The sequence below is a fragment of the Theropithecus gelada genome, chromosome 16, assembly GCF_003255815.1.
Source record: "Theropithecus gelada isolate Dixy chromosome 16, Tgel_1.0, whole genome shotgun sequence".
NCBI lineage: Eukaryota > Metazoa > Chordata > Mammalia > Primates > Cercopithecidae > Theropithecus > Theropithecus gelada.
In genome coordinates, this window is record NC_037684.1 from 39,277,321 (window position 1) to 39,297,670 (window position 20,350).

At 38.2% G+C, this 20,350-nt stretch overlaps 1 protein-coding gene across 7 annotated transcripts in view; it reads right to left on the reverse strand.

Moving 5' to 3' along the window:
• CEP112 (centrosomal protein 112) overlaps positions 1-20,350 on the reverse strand; it is a 542,833-nt gene that overhangs the window by 91,052 nt on the left and 431,431 nt on the right. For all 7 annotated transcript variants that reach the window (XM_025362280.1, XM_025362276.1, XM_025362279.1 and 4 more), the window contains one exon: positions 16,716-16,865. In XM_025362280.1, coding sequence (XP_025218065.1) covers positions 16,716-16,865 — 150 coding nt within the window. The remainder of the gene's footprint in view (positions 1-16,715; positions 16,866-20,350) is intronic.

Genomic DNA, 20,350 nt, shown 5'->3' on the forward strand with positions numbered 1-20,350 from the left:
TATAAGCAATCCTCTAAATTCAATTTAGTCATATGATGTAAGAAATTAAGACATCATCAAAAGATATGAAATAAAAAATGGAAAGTCCTGTTCCCCCGAAATAATCACTATTATCCATCTGGAGACCTACTCAGGACATCTTTTTATGTATATGACATGCTGCACTCTTTTCACTTATTACATATTAGCAACCTTGCCTCATTTGCAGAGAGATTTACTTCATTCTTTAAAAATGGCCTCATAATATTCCATTGTGTAGATGTGTCATGATTTGTTTTCCCCAGCTTTTTGCTCAAACAATCCTGCAAAGATATTGTATAGACTTGCAAGTATATCCAGAGATAGATTCCTGTTGGGGGAACTGCTGGCCCAAAGGTTATGTGCATTTGAATGTTGGTAGATATGACCATGCTGCCCTCCACAGAGGCCACACTGACTTATACTCTCAGAAATGGGGCTCGAGCCTGCCGGTTTCCCTATATCTTCACCATTGACCACATTTTCGAAACGAAAACTTATACTGGTCAGATGGATGGCAGTCAGTCCCTTCAAAACTTTGGATTTCTGATTTACATTTATTTGATTATGAGTAACAATAAGCATATTTTTTTCATAAGTTTGCTGGACATTGATGTTCTGTCTGTGAATTCTACATTCATGTTCTTTGCTCTTTTTGTCCACTGGGTTGTTAAGTTTTCTTACTGATTTCCAAACCCTCTTTGTAAGACAAGGACATCACAGTGATTTAAGATTTCTTTGGCAGAGTTCTTCACACTGGACTGAAGCTGAGAGCCTTTTGGCAGGGATATCGGCTGAGAGGAGGCTGTTTTAAATCAATCACAAGTTGAGAAGGGCTCTGAATAGGGTCATATCAGAGGAATAAGAAATACATTCAAGGACTCTGGCAATAGACTTGAGATAAATTGGGATGAAGGAAAGAAAGGACAAAGATGAACTCAAAGTTTCTAATAGGAAACAAAAAGACTGAGGGTAACCCCGATAGACTGGAAAGAAGGGCCAATCGGGAAAGGAAGATCACAACTCAATGTTGTAGATGGTGACTCTGAAATAGTAGTGCATCTTCAAAAGAAGAGGATTTACAGGCAGTGCAAGATATAGGACCCAACTAGGAATCAGGCCAGGGCTTCTGGGAATCATCTCTACAGAAGCGACAGCTGACATCACAGAGGAGATGATCTTAGTGTGGAAAAGAAAAGGAGAAGCAAAGCCCAGGACATAGACTCGAGGAACACCCACTGGGAGGAAGAGAGACCAGCAGGAGAGAGACAAGTAAAAGAAGTATCATATAAGCTAAGATAAGATAAGGGTTGGCAAACTACAGCCAGCAGGCCAAATCTAGCATTTACCTTGGTTTTGTCAATAAAGTTTTATTGGAACATAGCCATGCACATCTGTTGACATACTGTCCATGGCTGCTTTCAGGCCACAATGCTAAAAGCTAAGTAGCTGCAACTGTACCTATATGACCTGCAAAGCCTAACATTTTTACTATTTGGCCCTTTACAGAAAAAGCTTGACAACCCCCGTTCTAGAAGGAACACTGTTGGTCAATCAACAGTCAAACGCTGCACAGAGCTAGAGGATGATGGGAAGTAGAAACACACTGTGGAATTTGGAGAAGAGGTGATAGGTTACTCTGTAAACTTTCTATATTAAGGTGGGATTACAAAAGGGATTTTTAAGAGAGTAGATGGAAGAGTTGAACCATATACACATCAGAAAAAGAACAAGAGGTTGGTTGGTAGCTAGGAAGGGTTGCAAGAGAAACAATGCCATACAGTCTATCCACTTGTCTAGAGACCATACTCTGCTTGTTGAGTTTAGCCATGACCACAGGGCCTGGAGCTGTGAGTCAATTTCATCAAGGACGTGGGAGAAAGAGAACTGTTGTACCAGTGGTACTTGAGTAAACGTATTCAAGTACATTTCCTGCACCTTATGCCATTGTGGTATAATTGCCTATAGTACAGCTGTTACTATACTGTAACATTACTGTATCATTACTGCACATTAGGCAATTATCTAAATATATCTAAACATAGAAAAGGTACAGTAAAAAAAAAGTATAAAAGATACAAAACGGTGCACCTACATAGGGCACTTACGATAAATGGAGCTTGCCGGACTGGAAGTTGCATTTGTGAGTCAGTGAGTGAGTGGTGAGTGAATGTGAAGGCCTAGGACATTACTGTACACTACTGTCGACTTTAAATTACTCTACACTTAGGCTATGCTAAACTTATAAAACAACATTTTCTTTCTTCAATAATGAATTCACCTTAGCTTACTGGAACACTTTCACTTTATAAACTTAAAGAAAATATTTAAACTTTTTGACTCTTTGGTAATAACACAGCTTAAAACAGAAACACACTGCGCAGCTATACAATACTTTTTCCTTTGTTAAAAATGTATTTTCATTTGACGAATAATAATTGTACCTATTCTATTTTTCTTTATATCCTTATTCCATAACCTTTTTTCTATTAATTTTTTTATTTTTACTTTGTAAACTTTTTGTTAAAAATAAGACAAAAACACACACATTAGGCTAGGCCTACAAAGGGTCAGGATCATTAAGAAGTTACTAGGCGGTAAGAATTTCTCATCATTTACTTCATTATAATCTTATGGGACTACCATCATCTATGTAGTCCATCTTGACTGATTTGTTGTTATGTGACATATGACTGCATATAATATGTGCATATACACCTATGTAGCATATATTAGGCTGGTGCAAAAGTATTGCAGTTTTCGCCATTACCACAATTACTTTTGCACCACCTAATAAATATTAAATTGATCATTCAGTAATTTTGGTTGCTGAGGCTTACATTTATATCATTCAATGATCATTATGTCCATTATACTGCCTTTGAACTATCTCTGATACAGTTTAACATTATTAAAGATTAACAATGTCCCAGTCGTTTTTTGTTAAATTTGTAAAATTAAAAAACTAAATTATCCATATATATTCCAATAGTTTATTAACCAAAGTACTTCATTTTGGACCATGCAATACTACAATTAACCACCAGCCTGGGTAACATGGTGAAACCCTGTCTCTACTAAAAATGCAAAACCTAGCTGGGCGTGGTGACGCGCATCTGTAGTCCCAGCTACTAAGGCTGGGGTCTGAGGAGGAAGGATCGCTTGAGCCCAGGAGTTGGAGGCTGCAGAGAGCCAAGATGGTGCCGCTGCACTCCAGCCTGGGCCACATAGCGAGATCCTTTCTCAAACAAACAAACGAAAAAATCAATTAACCATATATAGTCGCCTAGTGACTTTCAAAGAGTACAATTTAGCCATTGGTGAAGAGGAATCTATTCTCATCTGTGTTCTTTTCATCACTCTCTCTACTCACACATTTGTACATTCGCTCATCAAAACTTAATTGATTCCTTAACATACACAAGGCAGCGTTCCAGGGGCTAAACATATCTCTCATAGCACTTGAAGGATTTTGTCCTCTGAACAAAGAATCTTATTTGATTAGTTTTAAAATAAGATAAAAATTGCCAGAGAATAGAATCAGAGGGAAGGTATGGGGCAAAAAAAACCTTTGAGAGAGAACCGTTCATTTCTTCTCTGCTCATTCATTGCTATTGCTTCTCCTTGCTCTAGGAAGCAAGGTCATAATTCACGGCCACAGTGTATCCAAGCTTATCTTCCAGAGCATTCTTCCTGAAAAATGGCACTTATGCTTTATGCTACTATGACTGAATGGCTCTGTCTTCCTTTCTGAGTGAGTAGGCAAACCTTCTTAGGTGGGATGGAAAATACATTTCTATTCTTAGCATTATTAATTCGAATTCAGGACAGCATAAAGAAAATGCCACTTTCCTTGTGCCCTTAGGACGTGCATACAGGGGAGACAAGAATTAAATAGTGAACAGGTCCCAAACAATGCCATTTGATGCTAGGCATTGAGATTTCTTTTTGTTTCTCAATGCTACTAAAACACCACAATGAGGTTTGTAATTTTATTCTTTGGGAATTGATTCCTGTAAGCTTTTAGCACAGTAAAAATTGCCCAATCTTATGAAATATTCTACACCCCCCACCCCCTGCCCCCAACCAAGCCCTTCTGGTAACACAGACCAGATTGCTAGATGTCCTACTGGCAGCTGACCTTTTCTTGTGAACTCCAGTCAGTAGCCAAGGGAGAGAAGCATCAATGCTGTAAAATCTCTTTTCTATGCCTGCAAGCAAAAATTTTACAACATTTCTCCTTGATATGAAATCTCTGCTTGGACATCTGGCTTCACAGTGAGAAACTTTCAATACACTAGCTTCAAAGAAAGGACTTAGCCCTGGTGGTGCAGTGATGCCAGAAGAATGTTCCACAGTCTCTTTAAGAAACTATTTCTAACGTTTCCCCAAATGAACTTCTGTGAGCTCAGTGGATGGTGCTAACTCACATTTAGATAACTTGGCTTTGGCATACAGCCTTTTGTGGCCATTGCCCCTAGAGTATACAAATTATGTTCTTAGATAATACAGGCATACCTCGGAGATACCGCAAGTTCAGTTCCTGACCACTGCAATAAAGTGTATACCATGATAAAGAGAGTCTCACATATTTTTTGGCTTCCCAATAGCATATAAAAGTCATGTTTACACCACACTATAGTCTATTAAGTGTGCAATAGCATTACGTCTAAAAGAACAATGTACATACCTTAATTAAAACTTTCTTATTGCTAAGACATGTTAACAATCATCTGAGCCCCCAGAAGGTCCTAATCTTTTTATCAGAGGAGGGTCTTGCTTTTGATGCTGATGGCTGCTGACTAATAAGGGTGGTAGTTGCTGAAGGCTGGGATGGCTGTGGCAATTTCTTAAACAGATAAAAATAAAGTTCACTGCACCAACTGACTTCTTTCACGGAAGATTTCTCTGTAGCATGCGATGCTGTTTGATTTTACCACAGTAGAATTTCTTTGAAGATGGGAGTCTATCTTCTTAAATCCTGCCACTGCTTTATCAACTAAGTTGATATAATATTCTAAATCCTATGTTGTCATTTCAACAATGTTCACAGCATCTTCCCCAGGAGTAGATTCCATCTCAAGAAAACATTGTCTTTGCTCATCCATAAGAAGCAACTCTTCATTCAAGTGTGGTCATGAGGTTGCAGCAATTCAGTCACATCTTTAGGCTCCATTTCCAATTCTAGTTCTCTCCCTATTCTACCACATCTGCAGTTACTTCCTCAAAGTCATTCGTGAGAGTTGGAATCAACTTCTTCCAAACTCCTGTTAATGTTGAGATTTTGACCTCCTCCCATGAATCAAAAATGTTCTTAATGGTTCCAAAATGGTGAACCCTTTTCAGAAAGTTTTCAATTTACTTCGCCCAGATCCATTAGAGTAACTACCATCTATGGCAGCTATAGTCTTATGAAATGTATTTTTGACATAACAAGACTTGAAAGTTGAAATGACTCCTGGATTCATGAGCTGGAGAATGGATGCTGTGTTAGCAGGCAAGAAAAAAACATTCCTCTCCTTGTACATCTCCATCAGAGCTTTTGGGTGACCAGGTGCATGGTTAATCAGCAGTCATTGTTTTTAAAGGAATCTTTCTTTTCTGAGCAGGAGGTCTCAACAGCACACTTAAAATATTCAGTAAACCATGCTGTAAACCAAGTTGCAGTGCAGGTTTTCTTGTTCCACTGAAAAAGCACAGGCAGATTAGATTTAGCATCATTCTTTAGGGTCCTAGGATTTTTGGAATGGTTAATGAGCACTGACCTTAGTCACCAGCTGCACTTGCCTCGAACAAGAGAGTTAGCCTGTCCTTTGTAGTTTTAAAGCTTCTCTAGCCATAAAAGTCCTAGATGGCATGTTCTTCCAATAGAAGGCTGTTTCATCTACATAGAAAATCTGTCATTTAGTGTGGTCACCTTCATCAAGGACCTAGCCAGATCTTCTGGGTAACCTGCTGTAGCTTCTACTTCAGCACTTGCTGCATCACCTTGCATTTTTATGTTATGGAGATAGCTTCTTTCCTGAAACCTTATGAACAAACCTCTGCTAGCTTCAGACTTTTCTTTCTGCAGCTTCCTCACCTCTCTCAGCCTTCACGGAATTGAAGAAATTTATGACCTTGCTCTCAATTAGACTTTGGCTTAAGGAAAGGTTGTGGCTAGTTTCATCTTCTACTAGACTACTAAAATTTTCTCCATATCACCACAAAGCTGCTTTACTTTCTGCCATTCATGTGTTCACTGGAGTAGCACTTTTAATTTCCTTCAAGAACTTTTCCTTTGCATTCACAATGTGGCTGTTCGATACAAGAGGCGTAGCTTTGGGCCTGTCTTGGCTTTCAACAAGCCTTCCTCACTGAACTTAGTAATTTCTAGCTTTTGATTTAAAGTTAGAGATGTGTGACTCTTCTTTTCACTTGAACACTTAGAGGCCACTGTAGAATTATTGACTGACCTATGTCAATATTGTTGTGTCTCAGAGAAGAGGGGGGCCCGAGGAGATGGAGAGAGATGGGAGAATGGCCAGGAAGTGGAGCAGTTAGGACACACGCAACATTTACTGTTTGTTGTCTCCCATGGGTGCAGTTCGTGGCGCCCTAAAACAATGATGATAGTAACATCTAAGATCACTGATAACAGATCAATCACCATAACAGTTATAATAATGAAAAGGTCTGAAATATTGCAAGAATTACCAAAATGTGACACAGAGACACAAAGTGGGCACACGCTGTTGGAAAAATGGTGCCAATCGACTTGACACAGGGTTGCCACAAACCTTGAATTGTACAAAACACAGTATCTGTGAGGTGCAATAAAATGAAGTGTGATAAAATGAGGTGTGTCTGTATATACAAGGCACGCGGTATTTTTTTTTTAAATCTGCATAAATTAGGCAAAATATATGATGGTTACCACAAGATCTGAGTTCTCTCCCCATATCTGCTATACCATTACAGAATATTTATGAGCTTGCTGCCACTAAAAATAAAATGACATGAGAATAAAGGGACACTATTTGTTATCAGAACCTTTTATGATTCATGAGGGAACATCTTTCATTTATTCTGTGTATTTCCAGCACTTCCATTGAAACAAACATTGCACTAAAGCTTGCTCTCAAAAACCTCATAGTCTAGTTGGTGAGAAATAGAATTAATCTACATACAGGTCCACAATGTTCTCTCCGCAATCCTGAAATCCAAAAATCCTCTGGAAAACACAAATTCTTTTGGAAAGTCTGAGTTAACTTCTTCGGGAACAAAACCTGACTGATGTTGGGTGGGACTTACAATCTTGACTTGTCTCTTTCACTGCGGACACTCACACGTTTCACGGTTCCTATATGTGTCCAGTAGACTGTGCGGTCCCAGGACCCACTGCAGATACAGCACAAGCACCACCTTCCTAGAACCTGCAGATTCGGACTGGGTGAGGGATTGTGGATCAGCACCGTAATACAGCAAACACTTTGTTAGAGGAATGGACGAGGCTGGCATGAGTTTCTCACTCTGATGCTTCGCAGAAAAGATGACCTTTAAGTCAAAGGGAAAGGCCACTTTACACAGAGCTCAGGGGCATTTCCCATGGGGCATGGGATCGTAGAGAACATGGCATCTATGCTGAGCACTAGCAGCTGACGAGGGGGAGTGGAGGGTGATGTCTAGACAAGTGGTTCTCCACATGTTGGGTTTCAGGACTCCAGTCCACTCTTACAAACTGACAACCTCAAAGAGGTTTTGTATATGTGCATTACATCCACTGAATTTATCATATTACATATTAAAACTAAGAAATATTAAAACATTTTATTCATTAAAATAGTAATAAATCCATTATGTGTAAACATAAATACAATATTTTAATAGAAAAATCACTATTTTTCCAAAGCAAAAAAAAAAAAAAATTAGTGAGACAACTAGCTATGTTTCATTTTTTGCAAATCTTTTCAACGTCTGATTTGATAGAAGGCAGCTGGATTCTCAAATATGCTTCTGCATTCAATCTCTTGCAAGATGCTACTTCGACTGAAGAACAGGAAGAAAATCTAGTCTCACATAGATAAGTTAGAAAAGGGAGGAGTATTTTAGTAGCCTTTTTAGATGACTGTGGATAGTTTTGTTACTATGCTAAAATTTGACAAGTGGTAGCTTCTAAAAAGTTAGTTGCAATGTGGAATCTGAAACTCTCTCAGTGAACTTTTTATACTATTACCTCAACATCCATTGATCTCTTTTGTATTTTCAATGGATCTTTTACTCAGGCATGGTTTTGTGACATCAGGTGTCTGTCATTTGGAAAACGTGGTTCTGTGAGTTATACAAATCTTCCAAATGTTGATATGCTTCACTCTCTTCCTTCCCCTTTCTTCCCATACACATCACTCATAATATCACCGATCTCATCAGAAAAGTCTGTAAGTATTGTAAGGTTGTCAGGCTCACAGTGGTGGTATTCATTTTCCAAAATTCTAATTTCTGCTTGAAAGCTCAAATTTTATCATTAGCAACAATATAGTCAGTTGTCATTCTTGAAATGTCAGGCTTGTTACATTTCATTCATTTTCAAGAAAACATCTGCCAAATACTCAAGTGTGAATATGCATACGTTGCATGTCAGTCTTTCTTTCAGAGTGACTAGAGTTCAGCTCATACTCATACAGACACAGAACTGCTTTTCCCTAAGACAGTCATTCTACTTTATGCAGCAGAAGTGCTTCATGTGTACTTGCTATTAATATTAAAAGAGATGTGTCCTCGAGGTTTGAGATTTAACAAAATCAACACAGATGCTCTTCAACTAAGATCTCAATAAACCCAATGTAAGTCGAAAATATCGTTAAGTTGAAAATGCACTTAATACCCTGATTAACCTGTCAGAAAGCTGAGAAATTGTAAGTTGAGCCACTGTAAATCAGGGACCATCTGTACATTTTATTGCTTTGTTGTTTTATTTTTTTTTTAACCATAAGTACATGGTAGTGAAGAAAATAATGACTAGTCATATGGTTTCATGTTAAAGCCTTGTTTTGTGTGAAGGCACCATTGCTTCCATATCATCTGTGCAAGTATCAATATAGTAAAAAAGGAAAGTGATGTCTTTGTGTTATTATGAAAATAATTTTGACCTTGTGAGGCCATTGTAAAGGTCTCAGGGACTCATCGGAGTCTGCAGAGAATACCTTAAGAGCTGCTGGTTTAGATCATAACCTGCTTTTGTCTTTTTTTTTTTTCTTTTTTGAGATGGAGTCCTGCTCTGTCGCCCAGGCTAGAGTGAAATGGTATGGTCTCGGCTCACTCCAACCTCTGCCTCCTGGGCTCAAGTGATTCTCCTGCCTCAGCCTCTCGAGTAGCTGGGATTACAGGTGCCCGCTGCCACGCCTGGCTAATTTTTGTATATTTATTAGAGACGGGGTTTCACCATGTTGGCCAGGCTGGTCTTGAACTCCTGACCTTGTGATCTGCCCGCCTCAGCCTCCCAAAGTGCTGGGATTACAGGCATGAGCCACTGTGCCCAGCCTAGATCATAAAGTGTTTTATATGCCATATTGACAAGTATAGGTTTTATCCTATAGGCAATGGAAAGCCATTGATGAATTTTAAGAAAAAACAACATGCCCATATTTGTGTTTTAGAAAAGTTACCTTATCCATAGTGTGAGGCATAGATTTGAGAGGGCCAAGTTATTGGCAGTGATTCTAGATAAGGGTGATTGTGCTAGGCAAGGTCAAAGATGATGATGATCTGACCTAGAAGGTAGGATCTAGTGATTGGGGAGTGGGGTATGAGTTTGGAGATATTTAGGAGTTTTCTCTAGGGACTGACCTATGAGAGGTAAGGGAAGGAAAGAATTCATTCAGAGAGATTTCTAAGAATCTGACTTCAGTGAGTAGGTAGATGATGGTGGTACTTTAATTCAGATAATCAATACAAGAAGAAGAGCAGGCTAGGGCTGGGAGAAGAGCAAGAGGAAGATAAATTCAGTTTATGACAGGTCTAGATTATGCAGTCTATGGTCCATCCAAATGGAAATGTCCAGTAGTAGTCAGAAATGTGAATTGAGGGCTCAGGAGAAAAGTTTGAATGGTGATGAAAATTCAAAATTCATTTGTCTGGAAGTTAACGTGAAGGGATGAGATTGTCCAGGGACAATCCAATACATATAGATAAAACAAAATAGGCCCTAACTAATACCATTATTTCAGTGCAAAAAAGAAAAGATGGGAATAAGAATGGGAAAGAGGGGTTCCGAAAGGTAGATGCCCCAGGAAAGTGCTGCCATAGAGCTAAGAAAGTTTTTAGAGGCTAGTCCGTGCAGATTAAATCATTGTTCACAGGTGTTCATGGTCTTCTAACTAGAGTCAGTATATAATTTCCCTGCCTCATTGATGTGGACAGAAATGAGGCTGAGGATGCAGGGCTTTCTTTCAATCCATCCTCTTGCACTTCTGTAATTTACCATGAACAGGATATCCCAGACAACTATTAGTCCAAGCCGACTGTACAAACGCGTAGAGCTGGCCTGAATCTGATCTAAAGCCTGGAGTCAAACCCGGTCAGTCAATGCATGTTCTGAATCTGAGCCACAACAGCGACCCGCAGACATGTTGCAAAAAAAAAAAATAAATGTGAGTGAAAGTCACTGAGTCTCCAAAAGTGTTTGTTAGGCAGCATTATTGTGGTAATATCTGAGCAGCAGAAGATCCTTGCTATGTGTCATGAAGAAGTCAAATAGGCTTCTCAGATTAGATAGTAGATTTAACGTCCCTCTCCCAACACCAAATAAAATGAGTCAGGAAGAGTAAAAGCCAGCAAAAATACATCAACAGAACAATATCGGGTGATAAGGTAGACATCATACAAAAAACCATCAAAAATCTGGGGTCAAGGAAAGAAACATAATTCTGGAGCACAGTGAAGAGTTGCACAGGGGCTTAACTTCAAAACTTGCCATGCCCCTAGGATCATTATTTTGTTATGAGTCAAAATTCTGAGAATTCTCAATACTATCACCAAATTTGGAGGAAGGAAATGGCATGGCAGCCTCATCTTTTTCCTCTTCTGGCTGAGAGTAGGGGAGATGGATGTGGCAGAAAAACAGATAAACATCAGGGCTGGCCACCTCAGAGGAAAGGACTTCAGGGATATACACAAAATTGGGATCATTAAAAACTCAAAGGAAAAGAAGATGCCGCTCCCATGTCGGCAGTGTGAACCCTGAAACACACTTAACATAATCTCAAAGCGAGAACAGTCAGTTCAGCCAGATGCATGGTGGTTTGTGCGCCAGCTCTGCCTTCCCCTTCCCTCAGGTCAGAGAACACACAGAGACACTACAAGTCAGTTTCACTTACAAGGAGAACCACTGTGCTTCATTTGCTATTTGAATACTGAACATGTAGACATATCCCAGTCACTTAACTGAATTTATCCTGGTTAATCTACTACACTTACAGGAGAAAGAAAGACTTCTTCAGGAATGCCTCAGAAAATACAAATCACTTCCATGGAGGAGCACTCTATGTCTGCTGGTCTGCAGACAGAAAAGTCTGCGGGTCATGTCTGTTGGTCTCTCTAGCCCAGGCTTCTCACAGCAATCTTAAATGCTTGATGGGCCGTGTTTACACATGGGAAGAAAATGTGAACAGGAACACTGCACCCATGTAACATGGCATTCAATCATACAGGTTAGCCAGCAGACATTCTTAAACATGAAAAAACTCAGGGAAGACAGCACCATCCAGTCAATTAAGAAACAAATCAAAGTAAAAACTGTGGGAATGGAGACACTATGGTAAAAGGCCTAGTATAAGCACTGCATAGATGGAAATATAGCATGAGAATTAAACTATAGGATACGGTTTAAAAATTGTGAATATCATAAACCCTGACAGTATGAAAATACTACTACTATCCAAGGTAGGAGGTGGCAGGGAAGGGTTCTCTCCTCATACGGGAGAAACTATGAGGGTGCAAATGTACATGTTTTTCAGCCGAAATCAACATGTTCTGTCCAAAACTTCAACAATTCCTCTGTTTTACTCTAGTTTCTTTCATCTGTTGAATTAAAGTAAAATTAAAGATTTTTCTAAAACAACAACAAAAAATCTATAGTATTCATTTCAAAAGCCTACTCAGCTTTCTGTTCTTTTCGCCTTATACATAGTAGGATATCGGAAATAATGTTTACCTTAATTCTATGATGGTTATTTCTGGGTGATAGGATTTGGGGTGACTTTAAAAACTGTTACTTTTTTATTCTTGCATTTTAAATTATTTATAAATGAGCATATGACATTTCTACTTCTTCGAAAACAAGAGAATAGATTTTCTTTATAAAAAAAGATGGATGCAAATATGCCACGATGTTAATTAATGTTGATTATGGGTAGTAGGGATATAGATATTTTCCTCTTCGTACTATTTTGTATAGTTGAGGAATAAATGGGAGATAAAAACTGGACCTTTAGTATCGACTACTGTGGTAGATTTAAGATGGCCTCACAATCTATGCCATTCCTCCCACTGAGAGAATGGCCACTGTTTCTCCTCTCCTTGATTCTGGGCTGGCCCTAGGACCTATCTTGATCAATAGAATGTGGTGGAAGTGAGTTTGTGAATCTTCCCAGGGCAGGGTTTAATGGAAATGCAAGTTCTGCTTTTACCCCTTTTAATTCTCTTTGACATCAGCTACTAAGTGAAAAGTCTGATTAATCTATTAGCGAGAAAGGCCATATGGCATGGGCCTGAAACCAGCTCAGACAGTCCAACCCCAGCCAAGCTTTCTGCTGAATGTAACCTCATGAAGCACCCCAGCCAATGCCATACATTGAGCAGATGAACCACCCAGCTGATCCCTGCCCAAATTTCTGATCCAAAGAATTATGGGCAGAGAGCTATTGCTCTAAGCCACCAAGTTTTGGGGTATGCACTGGTGATAACTCTTTTGAAAGGTGTGACTTTGAATGTAAGGAGTGAGCTAAGGCAGTACATAAGGGATAAAGTTTTTTTGCTGTTGATTTTTAAAAGATAGTGTGTTACAGCATAAAAGATCTATTCTTGGCCAGATGTGGTGGCTCATGCCTGTAATCGCAGCACTTTGGGAGGCTGAGGCAGGTGGATCACCTGAAGTCAGGAGTTCGAGACCAGCCTGGCCAACATGGTGAAACCCTGTTGCTACTAAAAATACGAAAATTAGCTGGGCATGGTGGTGGGTGCCTGTAATCTCAGCTACTTGGGAGGCTGAGGCAGGAGAATTGCTTGAACCTGGGAGGTGGAAGTTGCAGTGAGCTGAGATTGTGCCACTGCACTTCAACCTGGGCAACAGAGTGAGACTCCATCTCAAAAAATAAAATAAAATAAAATAAAATATCTATTCTTATGAATTTCATTCATTTGTGTAACTCTTTTTACACTAAAGGAATTCTGTTTTGTAAAAGACCTTACTTCATCTGTTGTTTCTTGGACAGTGAGGATCATGCCTGCTGTTAGTCTCACCTACAAGTATTCCCACAATGTTCAATGGATTTCTTCAGGCTGGTAGCTTTTCCCTTTTTACCAATTTTTATTGCTTCTCATTGCAAAAGTGCTGCTATAGTTTAAATATAGACAAAACTAAAAAAATCTTAAATTCTGCCACTTAGAGATATCCACTAGTAAAATTTTGATATAACTGTAGTCTTTTTTTCTCTTGAGTCATACTTTTGTTTTGCAAAAATGAGCTCATATCTATATGTTTTGGAATGCGCATTTTCATTGAAAAATATCTTGTGAACATTTTCAATATGCCTAAATATGCTCTCCAGCATCATTTCCTATAGTGCACAGTTTTCAGTGTATTTGCTATAGTTAAAAATATAGAAAGGATATAGAGAATGCTGGTGTTGCAGGTACCTGTCACATAAAAGGAGCTTAATAAATAACTACTGACTGAAAGGATGAAAGCCAGAACAAGCATTTTTTGATTAGCTAAAGTTTAGTACGATTATTAATTGCCACCTTTGGGTAAATTCTGAAAATGGGTCAAAGACTAGGTATGTCTCTCAGGCAATTTAATAATGATAGATATTGCCAAATTATCCTTCAGAAACGTTTTATCAAGTTATATTGCACCTGACTGGTGACCCTTTAAGTGGATTTTAGTATACCTCAAATTTTCTCTAGAATTAGTTTAATGATTTATCTGCAGAAATATTATTATAAGCTCTGACAGAATGAGTACTAGGTTTACTCTCTGTCTCCATTCTCGATCACCAGCTTGAAAGAGCTCAGTTCATCATCAACCCAGAAGTGGAGTGAAGTATGTTTCACAATTAGCATGCACACTGCTTTTATGTCTCTATTGAATATATCTGCAGACAAATGTATTTGGTCCCAGAAAATCAAGCCTCGTAGTGGCTGTGCCTCTTTCTGAGTATCAATATCTACTCATGTACCTAAATCTATGTATACAAAACACTTAAATATAATCAGAATGTCCAAATCAAACAACTGCTGCAAAAATGTTATATCATTCATGAAGAGAGAAAAACAGAATGACAATATCTAGGTTCATTTTGGCACTTGGTCATTTGAGTCATTTTCATGGACAGAATGTAGTACACTGGGGTATGGTATAATAGTTAGTAGTTGAGGCTCTCAAGTAAGAAAGATTGTGGCTTGAAACTGTCTCTGCCAATTGTTCAGCAGGATGATCTTGGGCTAGTTATTTAACCTCATAGTCTCAGTTTCCCCATCTGTAATATGGGGATAACAGAAATACCTTCCTCATGAAGATTACTATAAGGCTTAAATGAGATAATGGAACATGAGATGAATGAAAATGGCAGAGCGTGAAACATAGTACATGTTGAGTAAATATCAGCTATTTTTCGCAGTACTTTTTGTGATATAGCCTTAAAAAAGGAGCCAAGGCAATGCGCGCTAATGAATCAATGACCTTAGCAACTTTAATGTAGGTTAGTAAAAAAGAAATGTCATTTACTTTATGTATAATCTGAGTGAGTGAATCAAAACTTAGCTATATCTTACCTACACTGTAATTTTAATTTTTTATTTTCAGGTAACATATGGTACATATGGTTTCTATATATATTATAAAACTGTAAGAATTAATTAAATTATTATTAAATAATTTAAAAATTAATTATTAAATAATTTAAAAATTAAATAATTAAAACTGTAAGAATTAGTTTAAAATGAGCAACTGTACTAATTATAATTCTTTCAAGATTTTTTAAATCATCAAGAAACTACCAGAACTATGTTGTCAGGAGTACATTAATATTTTCCATTTTTGCTTATATTGAGATTTGATTGTTCATTTAAAATTTGGATATTACCTACCACTTGGTATTTGGACATAAAGTGAAAAAGAAATCCACTTAATATGGAAATTTTATAGAACTAAAACAATTTAAACAAAATATGCAACGCAATTTATGTGAAGCAAGATCTGTTACACAGATCAATGGGGGCACTTCCTGTATGTTTGTAATTGAAAAAAAACTTGAAAGATGTTTTTAAACCACCAGAATATGAAAAAAAAAAATCTTTTTTTTTTTTTTGGTCTCCATAACACAGGTAGGGGAAATAAGCTTGCAGGTGGAAATATATAGGAAAAATATCATTAACAAAAAAATAAGTCCTCACTGGTAAAGTGAGGAGGCCGGATGTAAAGGCCTTGAAGGTTTTGTCCATCTGTTAAGGCTTTTTATTCTGTCTAGTGTTGTCTCAGCTTAAAGGGAATACATAAAAAGCAACTGACATTAACACTAACTCTTCCCAACGTTACTCAGATTGCCTGCAATAGGCTATAGAAAAAGAAGATGCAGAGGTCAGGCAGGAAAGGGCAGCTATAAAACCCAAATTTTTCTTCTATCGTTCTTTGCTTTGTAAGATGACTCTACACTCTTTGAGTATTGTTATGTCAAACTAAAGTCGCTGAAAAATAATCTTTTGCTGGGAATTCTTTAAAATTTTTTTGTTCTCTTTTAAGCCTTATTTATAAAGGTTTCCAGATGCTTATCCTCACAGATTAAATCCAGTATGATGTAGACACTTACAATAATATTCACTGCTATGAAGCCAAGAAAAAACTACTTGGAGATCTAACTGCCTATCACCGAAAAGAATCAGGGTCCAGGGAATTTTCTGTTGCTATTAAGGGTGTGATTCTCTGAAGTCATTTGGAAACAACCTAGTTTCTCAGCAAAAACACATCTTTCCTGTACTGTGTCGAAGCACATCAAATGGCTGGCATTCCAAGCTTCGAACAGGTTATTTCTCATTATGTGAATACATAATGAAAGGATGTGGGCAAAGAACAGAATGCAAATTGGAAGCTGACTTCTGACTTTAACAGCCGGCAGTGCTAGGCTCAAACAGTCATTCTAATTTCAAGAGACAGTTCCAAAGTGGTTCTCAAGAGAAAGGACAGGGTATTTTTAAAATATTTGTTCAATGTGAATGGACTGGGCTTGCCAAAAATGACTTTTTATGCTGGCATGCGATCTCTTAGAGGGAAGTCAGCCTGAGTCACTGGATACATCAAAGGTAGAGTCCAGTGAATGGAATTACTGCAGGCTGTGTGAACAAGCCAGATACCCGCATTCATCTGCCCACTGCTGGGATTTCAGCCCTCCTTTTAATTACATTAAAGCAGCTGGTACCACTGGTTACTGAAGTCTTCAGATTACCTTGATTGCTTGGTCATTATCTCTAATCAGCTGCTTCTTCTCATCTTCAAACTTTTGTCTAACATCCTGGAGCCGCCTTTCTGCAGCAAGCTGCTGCTGGCTGTTCTCCTCTTTCAGAGAGGAAATGGTTGTCTGAAGTTCTGCTATGATCTAAAATGAAAACAGCATGCTATCACTTCAAATTCTTCTGGGAGAGGCATCTATTTATATGTATTGATGCTTAACAAAAGAATGGATTTGACAAAACTCTATTCCACAAATTAAACATTTTCAATTAACATATCACACACTATAATGCATGAAATTCCATACAATAAAAGACTTTAATAAAACTGTGAATGGTGAACAACTGCTGAACCAAATATACTTGGAAGACGTTTCCACTCTAACATTCCACAATATTTACTCATCAGAAGAAAGAACATCTGTGATCTCAAAAATATGAAAAGTGTCAGATTTTATTTTACTGAGAAATATACTTATTAGAATGAGAAAAGCTATTCTGCTTTTCATAATGCTTTGAACTGTAATAACCAAAGAAAATAATGAATAGAGTTTATTCTTCAGTCACCTAATTCTAGACAGTAATTTTTGGGAATTCACTAACGTTTGTGTATTGTGTTTAACACTTTACATTTTTATGTCATATACTACTGTGAGACAAGTATTATTATTGCCTATCTTTTTTTTTTTTTTTTAATTTTTATTTTTGAGATGGAGTTTCATTCTTGTTGCCCAGGCTGGAGCGCAATGGCGCGATCTCGGCTCACTGCAACCTCTGCTTCCGGGGTTCAAGTGATTCTCCTGCTTTAGCCTCCCAAGTAGCTGGGATTACAGGTGTCCGCCACCACGCCCAGCTAATTTTTTGTATTTTTAGTAGAGATGGGGTTTCATCATGTTAGGCAGGCTGGTCTCGAACTCCTGACCTTCAGGTGATCCATCCACCTCGGCCTCCCAAAGTGCAGGGATTACAGGCGTGAGCCACTGTGCCTGGACTGCCTATCTTTTATAAATGAGGACACAGAGGCACAGAAAGAGGACAAATATCTTACATTGTTGAAAATGACATCCAACTAAAGAGACAGGCAGGATTTGAACCATGCAGTCAGACCCATCACTGCACTAACTGGGTCCTTTAGCCTGCCAACTTTATGTTTCTTTCTTTCTTTCTTTTTTTTTTTTTTTTGAGATGGAGTCTCACTCTGTAACCCAGGCTGGAGTACAGTGGTGCGATCTCAGCTCAGTGTAACCACCTCCTGGGTTCACGCCATTCTCCTGCCTCAGCCTCCTGAGTAGCTGAGACTAGAGGCCACCACGCCCAGCTAATTTTTGTATTTTTAGTAGAGATGGGTTTCGCCATATTAGCCAGGCTGGTCTCGAACTCCTGACCTTGTGATCCACCCACCTCAGCCTCCCAAAGTGCTGTGATTACACGTGTGAGCCACCATGCTTGGCCACTCCCTTACGTTTCCTTAAAACAAGGTTTTGGTATTGTAGGGAAGTTTATACTTCCAAATAGGTTGTTTTCTTCCTAACTCATGGATAGTTATTTTGGTTTACATGGTGCCATTTTCATTCACTCCTGGAGTATTCCCTACATTTAAGAATCTGTTCTCTCCCAGACAGGGTTCTTCCAACTTCTCAAATTAACCATCTGATGAGAAACTTTTATATTGAATCAGCCTTCTGAGAGCACTGTCCTTCCTTTGGTTTGGATGTATCCATTTCCTTGCAAATTCAATAGCGATGACTTTTTAAAAGCAGGAAATAGTCATTTCTTCTAATAAAAGAAACAACATTAGGCCCGCATTAGAATATAATTCTTTTGGTCCTAAGCAGGGGGGAGGGCAGTTGGTGAGAAACACTGGACAAGTTATCTTTCTTGCAGCTCAGTTTTTCCAACTACAAAAGGAGATTACAGCATTATAAGGCAATGAACAGAAACTGTCTGGAGTCCCCTAGAAGCCAAATGCTATAGAAATACTAGTTGTTACTACTGACATAAATAGTAGCATCTTGACAATAAAATATGGAGTATTTATGCTTTGAGAAGTGAGCAAATTCACTGTACCAAAGTTTGACACTTAGAATTTGTCAATAATCAAATATTGTGAAATGACAAAATATATAATAGCAATGTCAATATTATTACATGCAAACTTGAGCCTTCTGCTATGAGTGGAAACATTCATTTACTGCGAATGAAGATGTTTTTCATACATTTTCTGAATTTTGATTAAATATTGTTTTCATTCTGGCATCAATTCAATTAATTCTCATAGCACTTCTGTGAAACAGGAAAGGTTAAATTCTCACAGTAAATGTCAAAAATTGATGCGCAGAACAGTCAACTCACAGTCACAGAGCCACAGGAGCCAGGGATAAAAACGAGTCAGATTTCCTTGGCCTACTATGAAATTTAAGATTGATCTTTTATGAGAACATGGGACCAGATAGTAACAAACAACTTACTATTTCAATGTTTTAAGCTGAGTAAACTATAACTTTGTAGAAGTGGGTTTAATTCTGGAGAGAGAAGAAGGGCAAGAGAGAGAATGAGAGAGACAGGGTGTGTGTGTGTGTTTAGTTCTGTGCAGTGTGACACATGTATAGATTCATATATCCACAACCGCAGTCATGCGATATATTTTTAAAGTACAAAGTATTTTTTTCTTAAAACAATACTGAGATTGAGACTAGCTTGTAACTGACCAAAGAATAAAGATAAAAATATACTGGGATACTTCAAACAGTCAAAGGCCATGGAACTGGGATATTTCTCATTTTCAGAACATTTAGGACAAAATAATTCAGGTTTTGAGGTGGGCGGATCACCTGAGCCCACAGGAGTTCGAGACCAGCCTGGCCAACATGGCGAAACCCTGTCTCTACTAAAAATACAAAAAATTAGCCAGGCGTGGTGGCACACGCTGGAATCCCAGCTACTCAGGAGGCTGAGGCTGGAGAATCACTTGAACCTGGGAGGCGGAGGCTGCCGTGAGCCAAGATCGTGCCATTTCACTCCAGCCTGGGCAAAAAGGGTGAAACTCCATCTCAAAAAAAAAAAAAAAAAAGAAAGAAAGAAAGAAAAAAATGCAGGTTTTGGAAGGGACTACAAGTGAAGTCCAGGACGTTCTAAGAAGGACATGCTTGCTTTTGTGTGGAAAATAAAACCTTATATTCTTTGGGGGAACAAGGAGAGTTTCCTTTGGGGGAAATAATGAGATTATTTTTGGAAAGCTATTTTTAAAACTCAGGAAGGCGACATAAGGGGGAGAATGTTAAAACACTTCAGGTGAAACAACTTGGCTAGATAAATAGATAAATTATTTGGTTGAATAGACTCACAGGTGATATGGATATGGAACAGTAACTAAAATAAGGATAATTTAAAAAACAAGATTTAATACTTTAAGATTGAGAAATAATCATAATAATCAGATTAACATGCTTCAGGTAAGGAACAAAACTCTACTGGTCATAGACCTAGAGTATAAGAAAATGGACTACTTTCTCCTAAGCTCAGTGTATATAATAACTGGCACCCAGTTTAAGTAGTAGAACTATAATCGGGGTAAGTAATAAAAAACCATCACCTGGCAAATTGTATTCAGTTAACCTACCCTTCTTGTAGA